Raw genomic sequence first — 16055 nt, forward strand, 5'->3', positions numbered from 1 at the left:
ATTAAACAATCAAATTATATATAAAAAAAAAATTATAAGAAATAAAAATATATTTTATGTGGGTTGTAAATGCATATAAATTTCAGCTATTGCTTAATTTATGTATTTAAATATTAAAGATTGAAGCTTAACAGTGAGCAAACATTGTAAATAAAAAGTCCTGAATAGAATACATTACAGCAAATATTGTGAACGGAGTTGACATTTGATATTGATTTGATCGGATCAACGATTTGACGTCTGAATTATATTCATGTACTTAAGTGAAAATCATTTACTGGAATTTACTTAATTTCTTCTTTGTGTTGTTATATCCTAGAGAGTATTATAATTGTTTCCAACCCGACAAGGTATATATATTTTTGATCAGCATTACAAATGTAGCGTAAAAATAATGATATAATAATTCAAATAGTTTGTGTATAAGCGCAGTTGAGAATAACTATAATGTAAAGTATACGTAATAATAATACACACTTAAACAAAGAGCATGCAATGTGTTTTGAACATTGTATACAAAATGTTTTGGAAATGGTTTGTTGCCTGACACTGTTGGCTTTGCACGCCAATGCCAAAATTGTCAGACAGTATATGCATGTGAGAATTCTGTGCATAATGGCGGTTAGCAAACTAGTGAATAATTTACAATGAACTATTAAATACAACTCAAATTAGATGTGCTGACATGCAATCTATCATTTGCCAATTGATCACATGATCTTGACTATCGCCGTTTGTTGACGCGCTCAATGTACTTTGTCTTGTTGAGCGCCCGATTGCCCGAATTGGGATCCATCATGCGCTTCCAATCAGTTTGGCCAACAACAAAGCCAATCGCACGCATCTTTTGCTGTGCTCGCTTTTCCTCAATGTCCGCCCAACGCACCTACAATGGTTTAGACATTTGTGAGTATCATATGTCTAAATGGATAGAAAGAATATTGCTTTGTGGGAGCGACTTACGCGTTTCTTTCCATCGGCGCTGACACTGGGAGGTTCCCACTCGTCCAATTGTAGGTAGTCAGCAATGCTTGCTGTCTTACGCTTTTGCATTAGACGCTTCGTGCCATCGAGGCGTGCTGGAAGGGAAAAATAGTTTTGTATTACACAACCAATGTAGAGCAGTTGCTTTAATTTAACAGAACTTACCCAGATTTTCCTCCGTGGTGTCGTTTTCCCACTTGCTTTTCAGTAAGCCGCACTATATACAACATAACCAAAACACATGTCGCAAGAATTGTACAATAAAATAATATTTGTATTAGCGAAAGCAACGCTGTGGCTCACAACCTATCAAACGCACTATGCCCACAATGGGGCAATCGCTAACCCAACCCTGAGATGGCTAATCGGCTCACACTTACATCGTTGGCCGTAACGGCACTGTTGCTATCCTCGTCGTCGTCGTCGTCGTCGGTGGCAGCGGCGGGAGCGGCATCGGTGACTGCCTCATCCGGAGTAGCTTGCTCGCTGTCTGCATTATCATCCTGCAATGAACAAGCCGCAATAAATCAACAAAGGTTTGCTTGAAGAGCATTTCATTTGCCTTTACTTAGGTACTTAAATCATATTCGATATTTTGGTATAAAGTCGTTCTAGTTGTATTTCAGATATATAGATTGTGATTGTTTTGAAGTGTATATATAATAACGAAATGCAACTACATAATTGTGAATGGTATACCCAGTATTTATGTACGTATGTAGTCCCATACATATATATATATATACTAAAGACACTCACATATATATATATAGATATATACATATATATATATATATATATACATACGCACATAAACATATGTGACAGATTGACACATACATAGATTTGTGAAAATTATGAGTATTTCAGAGAAGCTTAGACTAAATAGTGGTTTTTAGACAATTGTTTAAACTGGCATCGCCAACTAAATGATACTCGTGCTTAGACTACAGCTCTTCGCATATATGTATAACAATATAACTACATATATATAGGTACATATATAATAACTATGCAGTTTGTGCAGCAAGCCACACACTGCTTGCCAGTGTGTCAGTGCCACACTCACTCAAACGCGCGCACACACACACACACATACACAACAGCTGCTGGCCAGCCAAACGCTGCCCAGGCAGTCAAGTGCTTCAGGTGCCTTTACGATTGAGCTGGATGGCCTGCATCGCAGACCGTGGGCCGTGGGCCGGGTTCCGTGTCGTTGCATTAGAGCATAGTTACCGTTGCCATGTCCTCTACATCTTCCATTTCAACCACATTCTCGAGAAGCGACGACACATCAAGTTTTATGTAGTGCAATGGCGTTGTACACCAATTTTCCAGAACAAAACGTATGTCCTCCTCGCTTCGCTGATGGATATTGCGTCCCAAGCACGTCTCCACATCGCAGTGCATGTCAATGATGTAGGGCTGCCAAAAATACCAAAAACTCGGCATCAGTTTCAGCGACACACAAAAGAGAGACAGAGACAGAGATACAGAAAGAGAGAGAGAGAGAGGGCAAGATAGAGAGAAAGAGTCAGCTGCTCACCACAAAATTCGAATCTTTTGCATGACAATAGAACTCGTTAAGAGTGCGCAGTGAGTTGTTGTTGCAATCGACAATAATGAAATCATAGAGATTATCGCTAAGCGTCTTCTTGAACGATTTTATCAAGTACTGCATATACGTCTCCTCCATGGCATCATCATACTCATAGAGTATCTCCTTCTTCGGTATCTGGAAATATGAAACAAGTATAATAAAGGCAATTGGAGTTCCCCGGCACACATCAAAATTTAATTATTAACTAAAAGATTTGGCTGATTGTTCTTATGTAAGCTATTAAGACAATGCTAATCACCAATCAGACAGTTTTCATACTGAAAGATTAGTTATCAAAGAAACTAACAATAGACAGACGGACTTTTACATATCGTCTCGGCTGTTGATGATCTAGAATATATACTCGTTCAGAGGTGCCTTTTTTTCTAATACCCTAGGCAGGAGTTTAAAATGGGAACAAACAAATAAACAACAAAGAAAATGATCGCATTTTGCAAATTGTGGTTGTTGTTGTGTTGACATTATTCGTCGCTTGTAAGGTATTTTAATGTGTTCCAGTTTGTATACAAAGTAAAGAAATTACAAGTGCATTAAACACTTGCTGATCTGCTGGCCCAATCTCACCTTTTTGCCAGTCTTAGGGCACTTTTCGTCATAGTCGTTTTCAATGATGAAATAGTCATCGATGCTAAGTATGCGTGGATTGGCTCCGCCCATTTCCAACTCCTTATCCTTTATCAGACGTGCCACATACGACTTCCCACAGCCTGGCGCTCCGCGTAATATAATGCAAATGCGCTTGGGACGCGATATCCGACCTGGTGGTAGCAGCACCTCATCAATGGATATAGTATTGAGATTCTCATTCGTGGGAACGCTCATTTCCAGACGGCGCGTATCTATCTGTTCGGGTATCTGTTCATTGGCTGCTGCCGTCGAGGGAAACAGAGCCGTGGGCGGATCTCCCAAAATACGGCGCTTCGGATTAGCGGGGAATACTTTGACTGTCTGTTGCTGCAACGGGGACTGGGGCTGTTGCTGTTTATGAAACTTTGGAGGCGGCGGCGGTGATTCTAATCGAGCCACATCCGTCAACGAACTGCGTAGTTAGATTATGATTATTCACGGACTCTAAAGTTGACCAATTTAACTTACTCCTCGCCGTCGGATATGTCCTCGAGATCATCCGTTTTGCCAGCAGCCTGCTCTGGGGCAGTGCACTAAGGGATATGAATATGAGATTATTCTTTCCAGTTGCGATCAATTGCAGCGTTGCAAGCTAATGACTTACCTCGTTACCGGTCAATGTTGTCAAGTTCTGCTCTTGTTGCTGCTGTTGCTGCTGTTGCTGCAACAAGCGCTGACGATTTTTATTCTTCTTTTTGTTTTTCTTCTTATTGTTGGAATTTGGATTCCGATTCATTGAGCCAGCACCTGGTCCAGTTGGGCCCGACGTTTCTTGTGCATTGTGCGAGGCATGTCCATAGTCAAAGATGACACCAGGTCTAAAGTCCGGTACCGCTGAGGCGGGGTCAGCACCTGGGCCTGCACCTGGGCTTAAGCCTGGATCTGGACCTGGACCTGGACCTGGGTCACCGATGCCAACTCGAGTGGCTGCGTTATCAGCGGACTTGTGACCATAGTCGATAACCTTGGCGCTGGTGTTGCGGCTATTCTGATAGTCGAACACTTGCATGGGTCGATAGACGGGATCGTTTGGTCGTTGGGTATGGTTGATGTGCTCCGCGCTGCAACGTTGCGTGTCGCAGTTTTGAGTTTGGTTTTCATATCAATTGTTTAACATTTTTTTCAATTATTTAATTATTGTTTTATTTTTATTTTTTTCGTAAATTTGTTTTTTTGATTTGAAAATTTTTTTTTATTGTTGGTTTATGTTTTTAATATTAAACCAGGAAAAAAACACTTAAACTTGTACTTATTACATATAAATTTCTGATTTTATGGGACATTGATCGAATCAAGCTATTTGCATAACAAGACAGGGTCAGAGTTAGGATCAGGGGCGAGGTCGGGTTCGGGTTCGGGTTCGGGGTCGGGATCTTTTGGCATTGAGGAAAACATGAGTTAGCATTTAGAATAATTAGAGCGCACTTGGCACAGTCAACCAGCCAGCTGACAAGAGTCATGTGAACTTAGTTTAGGATATGAAACAAACAGAATGGATAAACTCGGCAAACCGAATATCAAATATTTTTTCAACTGATTGTTTCGTTGGTATAAGATTTAGAAGTACGCATTTTTTGGCACACCCTGAACAACGAAGTTATGCTAAAATATAATACACAAGCAAAGTGGTTTTCTTTCACCTCTTGGTTTACCTGCCAAGATGTTTAATCAATGTATCCCCAATGTGTTATTTGATAGCATTTCAAATATAATGAAAATAAATCATTTTGTACGGATAACTTCAGTACGCAGACAGACAGACAGACCAGTTATTCAAATATAACTTATTCTGTGAACTTTGTAGACGTTTTTATGACCAACAGACAAGCAAATAAAATTGACATTTCCTATTTTTACACCCTTAATATGATTAGAAGATATCTTCGACACCATTTAAGTATATTTAATTGTAGAGAAGGGGCACCAGGTCTTCTTCCGTTACGGGACCATCCCCGTAAGCGGACTGAAGAAGAAGAAGACTGGAGAAAGGCCCCAACCTGCTCCAACGGGCAGGGAGGATGTCTCGGTGGGCAACACCACCACATCGGACACTCCTGCCCCGGAACAGGGCAGTCCGACTGCGCAGCCCACCGACCCGTCGGAGGACCTCGCAGATGACGAAGAACTGGCAGATGCGACGCTCTGCCAGGGGGAGATGCTGGGGGACGACGATATCCCCATGTCCTCGCAGGAGCTGGAGGAGGAGCTGCAGGATGCAGCTGCAGCTGACGTCACTATGACGAGCAGCGGTGACGGGGACAGCTCCAGGCCCCATTCACCGTGTCAGCTGGAGCCTCCCCAGAAGTAGATGTCAAAGGGCATCAACACAGGGCTAGCTCAGGTAAACATCCACCGAGCTAAGGCAGCCTCGGCGGTCTTAGCAAGGATGTTTACCAACAAACACCTTGGGCTGGCCCTGGTACAGGAGCCGTGGGTGAACGATGGCATCAAGGGCCTGTTCACAGTCGACTCAAAGGTAATCTGGGATCGGAGAGATCCAGCACCCAGAGCTTGTATCATGGTAAGGAAAAGTATTAACTTTACTATCCTTTCAGAATTCCTGACTAGAGACTGCGTTCCCATACTGGTGTACACCAAGGGCAGCGCGGTCTCTATGGTCATCGTGTCTGCATACTTCGCAGGGGATGCACCCTGCCCACCACCAGAGGTTGAGAAGCTGGTGGAGTACTGCAGGAGAGAGAAGATGCCGGTGCTCATCGGATGTGATGCCAATGCGCACCATACTATATGGGGGGTGATTTTATTTTTAAACATAATCTAGAACTAGGTAATGTCGGATCTGCACCGACATTTGTCACTAGGATCAGGGAAGAAGTGCTGGACATCACCCTGATCAGTCGGTCCCTAAAGCCTCACCTTAGGGACTGGCATGTTTCCCAAGAGGAATCCATGTCCGATCACAGGACTATCCTATTTAATTTAAAATTAAATACGGATAGTAGCACACCAGGTCGCAACCCCAGGAAAACCAACTGGGAAGGCTATAAGTCGACCTTGGGGCTCTCCCTAGCCAACGGGATATCTGGTATACCCAGAAAGCCGCTAGAGCTGGACAGGGCTATTGGGGACATCAACAAATGCATAATTAATGCATTTGAGGATAACTGCCCGGTAGGGAAGAAGCATATGGAAAAAGATGCCCCATGGTGGAACGACAGCCTAGAAAGGCTGCGCGTGACCACACGCCGCCTCTTTAATAAAGCAAAGAGGGACGGAATATGGGAAGAGTACCGTGAAAGCCTGACCTCCTACAATAAGGAGATAAGAAAGGCCAAACGGAAGAACTACAGAGACTTCTGCGAAAGCATAGTTAGCACAAGCGAAGGCGCCAGGCTTCATAGAGCACTGGCGAAACGAACGCCTGATGCGAACTTAGCACTGAAGCGTGGGGATAACTCCTTTACGAGCAGTAATTTGCAGAAATTAGTACTACTTTTCGAGACGCACTTCCCAGGAAGTATACCCCTGCAGGAAGAGGCTATCGAAAGGGAAGAAAGACACAGGCCGTCAACTGACGACTGGGCATGCGCCAAGTCGACAGTCACAAGGGAAAGACTTAATTGGGCAATTGGTACATTCCAGCCCTATAAGTCCCCTGGAACGGACGGCATATCGCCAGCTTTCCTTCAAACGGGACAGGAAATACTCCTATCCCGTATTAGGAAGGCATTAGCAAGTAGCCTAGCCCTCGGATACATACCGGGCGCGTGGAGGAGAGCTAGAGTAGTCTTCATCCCCAAGGCAGGGAAGAAAGACATTACCAGCCCGAAGTCCTACAGACCCATCAGCTTAACATCGTTTTTACTGAAAACGTTGGAAAAGCTGGTGGACTACAAAATCAGAAGTACTTTGCTTAAGCAAAGGCCGCTGCACCCAACGCAGCATGTATACAGAATGGGTGGTCCACGGACACAGCACTTTATCAACTGCGACGTACTTTGAGTGCGGCAATTGATAATAAGGAGGTAGCACTGTGTGCCTTCTTAGATATAGAAGGTGCCTTTGATAACACATCGCATGATGCAATCAATGCTACCCTCGAGAGAAGAGGCCTGGACCATACAACCAGCAGATGGATACTCGCACTGCTACGGTCCAGGCAAGCCACAGCATCATTATATGATAGCAATGTAACAGTCCTAACCACCAAAGGCTGTCCCCAAGGAGGGGTGTTGTCTCCGCTACTCTGGAGTCTGTTAGTAGACGAACTACTAAACAGACTTGCTAACAGTGGTATTCAATGTCAAGGATATGCCGATGACATTGTTATCATAGCGCGAGGCAAATTTGAAGAATCACTCCTGACTGGAAGTCAGGGCTAAGGATAACATATGACTGGTGTATGGAGGTTGGACTCAACCTAAACCCTACGAAAACAGTCATCGTCCCCTTTACCAGACGACATAAGTTACAGAGGATGAGACAAATATGGCTCTCAGGGACCCTACTAGAAACGAGTAGGGAGGTCAAATACCTGGGGGTCACATTTGACAGCAGGCTTAACTTTGGCACCCATGTGCAAAACACGATATTAAAGTGCTCTAGGGCGCTTTATACATGTCGTAGTATTGCCGGCAAATCATGGGGTACATCACCAAAGATATAAAGATGGCTATACCTGATGGTAGTAAGGCCCATGTTAACCTTTGGGGTGGTAGCATGGGGTGACAGGGCGCGGTTGGTCACCGTGAAGAAGCAACTACAAAAATTGCAAAGGATGGCCTGCGTATGTATGACAGGAGCTATGCGCACCTGCCCTACAATGGCCCTTGAAGCCTTAATGGAGATCACACCACTTCACCATATCATAAGGCTCAAGCAGAAAGCCACGCTTCTAAGGATATCAGCAGAAGGAGTTGGGGGCAATCATATCCTAAGCTACAAAGATGCCCAACTCCTTTCAAACGAACTGCCCCTGCTGATGCAACCTAGGGACGAAATGGTAGCCGAATACGTATTCGAGCGAAATTTCACACTTTGTATGAGCAATAAAAGGGAATGGACAACTCTGGATGAGGTCCATCCCATGAAACCGCACACCATTAAATGGTACACCGACGGATCACTCACGAATCAGGGCACAGGCCTTGGAGTGGTGGGTCCTCGGGTATTCTACCATGAATCCCTGGGAACGCACACCAGCATATTTCAGGCTGAGGTGTGTGCTATAAGGAGATGTGCGGACTTTAATATAGAACGTAACTATCGGAATACGGATATATCCATCCTATCCGATAGTCAAGCAACATTGAAAGCTATAATGGGGACTAAGATAACATCGAAGGTAGTCCATGAAGTTCGTTCAAGGCTAGACCTACTCGGGACTCATAGCAGGCTCACCCTACGATGGGTCCCGGGCCACAGGGACATAGCGGGAAACGAGGCGGCTGACAAGCAAGCAAGAATGGGGACAGGAAGGCCCCTAACAGGACCAGAACAGTATTGTGGCATAGGGAGACACACTATACGACTGGAACTTAGAAACGAGGAGAGGCAAAGACGGCATCACAGCTGGTCGGAGGCAGTGGGACAAGCCAGATGTCTCCTAGGTGGTTATAATCTTGTACGATTTGAACAAATTATAACCCTGGGAAAGAACAGCCTTAGGATACTCACCGGTCTATTGACAGGACACTGTAGACTAAGGAGTCACCTGGCAAAACTGGGTATATATAGTAGCGACCTGTGCAGGTTTTGTGAAAGAGAGGAGGAATCCTCGATACACATCCTGGCAGAGTGTGTCGCCTTAGCTAGAAGAAGAAGCAGCCTTCTAGGGGCGCATGTTTTGAAGTGGAAAAACATAGAAGACCTCAACCCAACAAAGATCCTCGTATTCGTGCGGGAGTTGGGGCTGATGGAAGAGCTATAAGCTCAGAAGGGGGCACAATAGATCTAATAGGTCGCGGTGCAGTTTTTTCCCCCCTAGTGATAAATAAAATAAATAAGTATATTTATGCAAATGGACTCTTATACGCCCGTATATCAATCTCAATTTTTATTGCCAATAAGCTACGCAAATTGGGTTGTTTGAGTAGACAAATATCAGATTTACATTGTACACTTGTCTTATTTTGGCAAAGGTATTTAATCGTGAGTATCATTATCATTATCATTTTGTAAGTTTGTAAGGATTTCATGTATGTATTTATTATATTACTAAAAACGTTGCCCAATATTTGATACATAATATGTGTGCATATTATACTCAAAACGAATCAGATCATTTCGAAGTATGTCAAAAAGCATTCAGCATCGGGAATTCAAACTGTGGCACAGTCGTATTGTATGCAGCAATACATTTTATACTCTTATTCTTGAGTGGCTAACGAATAATTTTATTTTTTTTTTTTTCTTGTTACAAGCGGACACCCATTCGTCATTCGGACTGCTTAAGACAGATGTAGGAATTTTTGATTCATCGCAGACAATTTTTAAAGCTGATGCAAAATGCACCTATGTTTAAATGAAGATAGTATGCATTTCTTATTTTACAAATAAATACTGAAGTGCACAAGCGCATTTAAAATGATTCATTTTATTTATAATCGTATTCAATGTGTTTCGAATTTTGCATGTTTTTATATTTAAATATGTGTAAGCATTAGTACATAGAAATATGTCACTCGAAATTCACTATAAAATAGAAATTTCATTTTATGTACCCCAAAAAAAATAAATCAAATAAAACTAATCAAATTTATTTTTTGTTATATTAAGATAAAAAAAAATCGTGGGAAAAAAAACATCAACACAATACAAAAATCATTAAAAAAAAAGAAACTTAAAAACTAAGCTCGAAGGAAAAATTAAAAATGAATTATGTAAATATACTCGATAATATACAATGTATTTTATTGTAATGCTGCACTCAACGGTAATCGGAGGTATTTACATTGAGATTGATTGAGAAAGATTGGGAGAGATTAAAAGGTCGCAGTATGCACTTGTGGGTTCGTGTGTGTTTTATGGATATTGTGTAAAATCCTCTGCTGCCTCGCCGCTGTTTTAATGTTTAGATATGCTCTGTGTGTGTGTGTGTTTATGTGTGTGTCTGTGTGTGTGTCGCGGAGGAGGAAGGGCACGTAACTAATATCGTAGCACTTTTCTTCTTAAATGAGCTCTAGCGGGGCCCACGATGCTGTTGGACGTTACTATTGCTCCTGTTTAGGGCGTCACCTCCACCGCGGAAGGATCGGCCGCTGCGCAGACGCACGGAACACGGAACAGTTGAAATTTGTCAAATTACAAAATTTTGTATGCAGCAGTCATTTAATTGATGCGCCATTGAAATTGAATGATAGTTGAATTTTACATTTCAGTTTGCATTTTGATTTTCATGTTGATTGTATTTTGGGTGCATAAAAGTAGAAGAGAAGAAGAGAAAACGGGTATGGAATCAAAATTCCAGCATTAACGACGAGATCAACAAAAGATGCCTGCACATTTAAACTACGAACATAGAAACGAGTTAGAAAACATTCGGGGTTTAAATAATGCCTATTAAAGATATATATTTTTGTTTCTGTTTAATGGGCTCTCATTTCTCAATTCCAAGTAATCAATTTTCCGCTAAGTCATTTGAGAATCGTTTTTAATTCGTACACGTTTGAAATATGCACGATTATGAACAATTTAAATATTTAAAATAATTACGTACAGGACAAAATTTCGTTTAGCTGCATTTGTCATATATTAAAACAAACATTTTTATGAAAAATAAACAAAAATCTTGAATTTGTACATTCACTGAACAAAGAGTCTTAAACCCCTTTGAAAGTTTTGTAAGAATCTTTTAAAGCAAATTATAAAGAAAAAGAAAGACATATTCTTAAAACTGACAAAAATCTAGAAATTTCGCATAGCTTTCTTGCTTTCTCAAAAAACAGTTCGATTTTAAAATGTTGTAAAAAAAAGAGCTTAGAATAGAATAAATTTTCTGAAATTAGTGGAGTTTTTTGGGTGCAGGAATATTTTACAGTATTGATTCCATGGACATGACACTTAATAGACTCAATACACGTGCTTATATATATTGCGGCTTTGTTTAAAATTCCAAATTTCTTTTTTGAAAGGGTATTTGGAAAATGTTAATGTTCTTGGGGTTATTGCAAAAACCAATGATCATCTTCTTTTTTTTTAAGTAAAAAGTTTAAAAACTAATGGAGAATTGTTTTGAATCTGCTGGGTGGCAAACAGCAGTCAATGAATGCACAATGCAACATCGATTCCTGAATCCAGAACAAACATTCTTATGTAAATACAGGCCTATTCATTTATGTATATATATATATACCACTTATATACAGTTTGCATAACTAACATTAAAGAGTTTATGTAACACTCCAGACAATTTTGAGAAGTCACAATTTGAGAAGTTACACATAGCAGCATCAAAATCAAGTGGCATAAAATAATGCACGAATTTGGTGCTTTTATTTTCGGAGACTGATGTACAGACAAAGATACTACAAACGGTTGGATTTTGATTCATATGCATCAGTTGGGGTTGGTTAACACTCAGACGGATTGGAAACTTGGACCACCCAATTCGCAGAAATGCGTATTTAGAGATATCCAAGTTTGAGCCCCCGGTAATTGGTAATTGGTCATATTAAATTCTATGCGGTATGGACAAAAAGGGATAGAGCCACTGAGAGAGGCAAAAGATTAGGGTCAACTTATGACACATACCTATCAGGCCATGGCCTATTGCTGTTGTCGTTGTTTCCCGCGTTGCCGAAACTGTTTCTCGCCTGCCCAAATTTCTTTGACTGATTCATCGGCCCTCTTCCGCGTGGCCCAAATCCAGGCCCATCACGCGGCTTATCGTCATAGCTTGGGCCAGAGGGTCCGACTTTGCGTTTGAATGGATTCTCGCTGAACGAATTGTTATTCTTATTGTTGTTGTTGTTGCCCATTTTGGAGCCATTGAAATTCGGATTATTGGGTCCTGATCCTGGTCCTGGGCCAAAGTTGCGTTCATTGGGACTGTTGGGTCCTTGGCCAAAGTTGTGTTCATTGGGATTGTTTTGTCCAAAGTTGCGGTTAAATGGTGCGGCTGCATTTGGTCCACCTGGTCCACCGGGTCCGCAGAATGGTCCAGGACCTCCAAAGTTTTGACCAGGACCGGGTCCATTTGGGCCGCAGAAGTTTGATCGAAACTGGGCCGGGCCAGGACCTTGACCGGGTCCGTTGCCACGGAAATGTTGACCATAGCTTGGACCGGGTCCATTGAAATTGGGATTGTTGGGTCCGGCGGGACCGAAATTACGTCCAAAAGGCCCGTTCGGTCCAGGGCCGCCACCAAATGATCCTGGCCCCTGTTGATTAAAATTGGGTCCACCGAAATTGGGACCATTCGGTCGAAAGTTGCCACACGACGGACCACCAAAATCAATAAAATTCGGTCCCATCACCTGGCCACCTCCATCCCCGCTAGGTCCGAAGGGTGGGCCATTGGAACCGAATCCATGTGGTGGCCTTTGATCGGTACCAAAACCACCACCACCGCCAGGTCCAAAACCACCGCCGCGATTTCCGGCATCATTGCCAGCTGGTCCTCCACCAAAACAGCCGCCCGGCGCATTATCCGCCATATTATTCTGTTGCCCATCTGGCTTGCTATTTTTCTGATTATTCTTCTGATTGTTCTTCCATTCGGCAAAGGACAGCGCCCGTCCGTGTTTGCCCTCATTTTTGTTGCTGTTGTTGGCGGGATCAGAGCGCTCATTGGATTCCTGCTGTTGCTGTTGCTGTTCCAGTTCGCGACCCTGTGCCTGGGCCAGAGCCTGAGACAAGTTGTTCATGAACTCGGGATCTTTGAGTACATTGCTAACAGTGTCTGGCAGCGATTCATTGACTGTCGTCCCTGTCGGCTTCTCTTTTTCTAATTGCTGACCTTGTGGCGATATGCCTGGTTTGACAATGACCACATCAAACAGCGATGGTATCTTCTTGTTATTATCAGCATTTTGATTTGCTGGCATTGTTGCTGAGGACGCAGCTGCGGATCCAGTTCCGGCAGTAGCCGTGCTGCCATCGGCAACCAAATCGAGTCCTGGTATGCCATCGCTCTTTTTAAATATATTTTTCATGCGCGCATCGTTAGAAGACTCCACATAGTTGTCCTCTTTCTGCTGCACTTCATCCACCTCATCGTCGTCATCGTCCAATGAGATTATCAAGATATTCTCCTGTTTGCTCTGTTTCAGTGGAGTCGATCTGACAGCATCAATTTTACGCTTGCCCAGTTCAGTAGCTGTACCTGCCGGTGCAGCTGCACCTGCTTCGTGAGAGGGATCTGACGCTGAAGTTGAAGGTGAAGCGGAAGTTACAGCCGTAGCTGTAGTTGTACTCTTATCCACGTTCAGCTGTTGCTGTTGCTGGTTGGCTGCCGCTGGTTTTTGGGCATTTAATTGCGGCTTCTGTTGTAATTTCGGTTGTTCTTGTTGTTGCTGTTGTGGTCGCAATTGTTTCTGCTGAGTTGCGGGCTTCGCTGGGATATTTTGCTCATGGCTAGCTAATGGCATTGTCTGCTGTTGTGGTTGCTCCTGCTGTGCATCTGATTTTGGCGAATCGTAGTGGGATTTAGTTGCGTCTGACTCGTTGGGCGCCTCATTTTGCTCCTCCACGTTCTGGCCTTGTCTCTGGTTCTGTACACGTCTCTGACCTGGGCCCTGGTTCCTGCTGTGATTTTGTGTCTGCTTATTACTATCCTCATCTGAATAGCCTTCGCCTTCCTCATAGTCGCCATAGCGACCATCGCCGCCGATGGCTCCTGGCTGTTGTTGTTGGTTTGGTGGTAGTTGTTGAGAATTCTGCATTTGACGCCCGCGTCGCATTTGCTCTCGACGCTCAGCAATGCGACGTCGCTGCTTCTCAAATTCTTCCTCATAGCGTCGGTATTCATCGCGATCTGGATGATTGGCGTTGGCACGTTTCCAATCCTCGAACTGCTTCTCCCACTGGTTGAACAGGCGATCAAAGCTCAGCTCCTGCTGCTGCTGCTGTTGTTGCTGCTGTTGCTGGCTGTAATTGCTTTGATTTGGGACGCGATTGTAGCCGGCATCATGGAAACTATTGTTGTTATTCTGTGGTGGGCCAAAATTTCCGCCGCTTTGATTCGATCGATTTTGTTCCCAACGCCCGCTGCGGCGGTTGTTATTGTTACCTGGTCCATAATTATCAGTAGGACCTTGACCCGAACCATTATTGCCAAAGTTGCCGCCATAATTTGTATTATCTCTGCCCCCCACTGAACTCGGTCCACCAAAGTTGCCACTGTTACTGTCACTGTCAAAGTTGCTAGAGTTGGGTCCAGCACCATCATCGGTGGCAAAGTGACCTGATGATCCTGTGTTGAACGCATTGGTGCGACTGTTGCTGTTACTGTTGTTGGCGTTGTTACCAGGCCAGCTGCGTCTGTTCCCAGATTGATTTGACTTATTGACACTTTGGTTGTTATTGGTACTATTATTGTTATTGCTGCTGTTGTTGTTGTTGCCCGGCTCATTGCCTTGCCAACGATTGTTACGTGCTGATCCCACATCTGGCGGTGGTCCATCCCATCGCGAACGGTCCTCCGCATCCTTCGTGTTGCCTCTGTCATTGCCCCGGCTTGCTGTTCCCTTTGCCCATGGAGGATCAGTTAGAGTACCAGATGACAAGGACGATGTTGATGTCGCTGGCGGTGGCTGTTGCATAAACGAAGGTGGTGGCTGCTGTAAATTGGGAAACATGCCAGACTCACAACGACCACTACTGGGCGGCTGACTGTAGTTAACGGGCGGCATTTGGTTGAATCTGCCCGGCGGCGGCTGTTGCTGCCACTGATTTGACGTTGGCGGCTGTTGTTGCTGGTGGTGCAGTTGTTGCAGGGGTTGTTGTTTCTGTTGTTGTTGTTGGTAGACTTGCGGCGGTGGCGGTGGCGGCTGATTGTACATCTGCGGCTGTGCCATTATTTTACCAGGCATCTGCGTATGGGAATGCGTCTGCGACTGCGGTTGCATTTGCGGTGGCAGTTGCTGCATCTGTGTCTGTTGATAGTATGGCTGTGGCTGTGCTTGTGTCGGCTGCACCGCCATCTGTGGCCCAATTTGAGCTGGCGGATAAACGGGCCCAATGGGGGGCACTGATGATGTGATCGGTGGTGCAGCAATAGGTCCTGCTGACGCTGCGACGTGTGGTGGCGCCACAGTATTAGTAGCTGCAGCGGCGGCCATTTCCCGCTTGTACTGTGGGAATTTGGAATACATAGAATTACATGAAAATACTGTCAAAACGCGGATTCCACGAACACCTGAACCTGAACATGAACTCACCTGCTCACCATACTGGGCATGCCACTTGGCGTATTCATGCTGGTAGGTTTGCCACTGCTGCCAGTGCTGCTGAAGCGCGTACTGTTGTACCGGCGTCATCGCTGCATATTGGGCGGCCGTGTATTGTTCGTAAGGATTGTTGCCGGATTGGGGTGCGCCCGCACTCATATAAGTGCCGGGTGCCGCACCACCAGTAACACCAGCAGAGGCAACAGCAACTCCAACCATTGGAGTATTGTCTACAGGCGGCGGAGGCGGTGGTGCATCGGGCAGTGGTGGCGGTATTGAGGGCTGCGGCGGTGGTGCAGCCATTGCCGCGTTTGGCACCGCGGCCATAGGCCATTGATTCCACATAGCCGATATCTCAAATTATCTAAGCGGTTTTATATAATTTGTACGCTTGACAAAAATATCTAAGCCGATCATATACAAAAAAAAATAGGGTACGCACTCACTTCGCCATTTTTGGCTTGAAAACTAGA

At 44.1% G+C, this 16055-nt stretch overlaps 1 protein-coding gene across 1 annotated transcript; it reads right to left on the minus strand.

Moving 5' to 3' along the window:
* Positions 1 to 68: 68 nt before the first annotated feature.
* Positions 69 to 15999, minus strand: LOC6565428 (uncharacterized protein DDB_G0283357). Its single transcript, XM_001991147.3, has 11 exons — positions 15574 to 15999; positions 11945 to 15486; positions 3837 to 4293; positions 3701 to 3765; positions 3170 to 3644; positions 2531 to 2719; positions 2221 to 2409; positions 1365 to 1487; positions 1150 to 1201; positions 964 to 1079; positions 69 to 886 (listed from the first exon to the last, which is right to left on the minus strand). The coding sequence occupies exons 1-11, from the start codon at positions 15907 to 15909 to the stop codon at positions 725 to 727; spliced, it is 5706 nt and encodes a 1901-aa protein (XP_001991183.2). The 5' UTR covers positions 15910 to 15999; the 3' UTR covers positions 69 to 724.
* Positions 16000 to 16055: the final 56 nt, after the last annotated feature.

Source organism: Drosophila grimshawi, unplaced genomic scaffold, assembly GCF_018153295.1.
Source record: "Drosophila grimshawi isolate 15287-2541.00 unplaced genomic scaffold, ASM1815329v1 contig_848, whole genome shotgun sequence".
Classification (NCBI taxonomy): Eukaryota; Metazoa; Arthropoda; class Insecta; order Diptera; family Drosophilidae; genus Drosophila; species Drosophila grimshawi.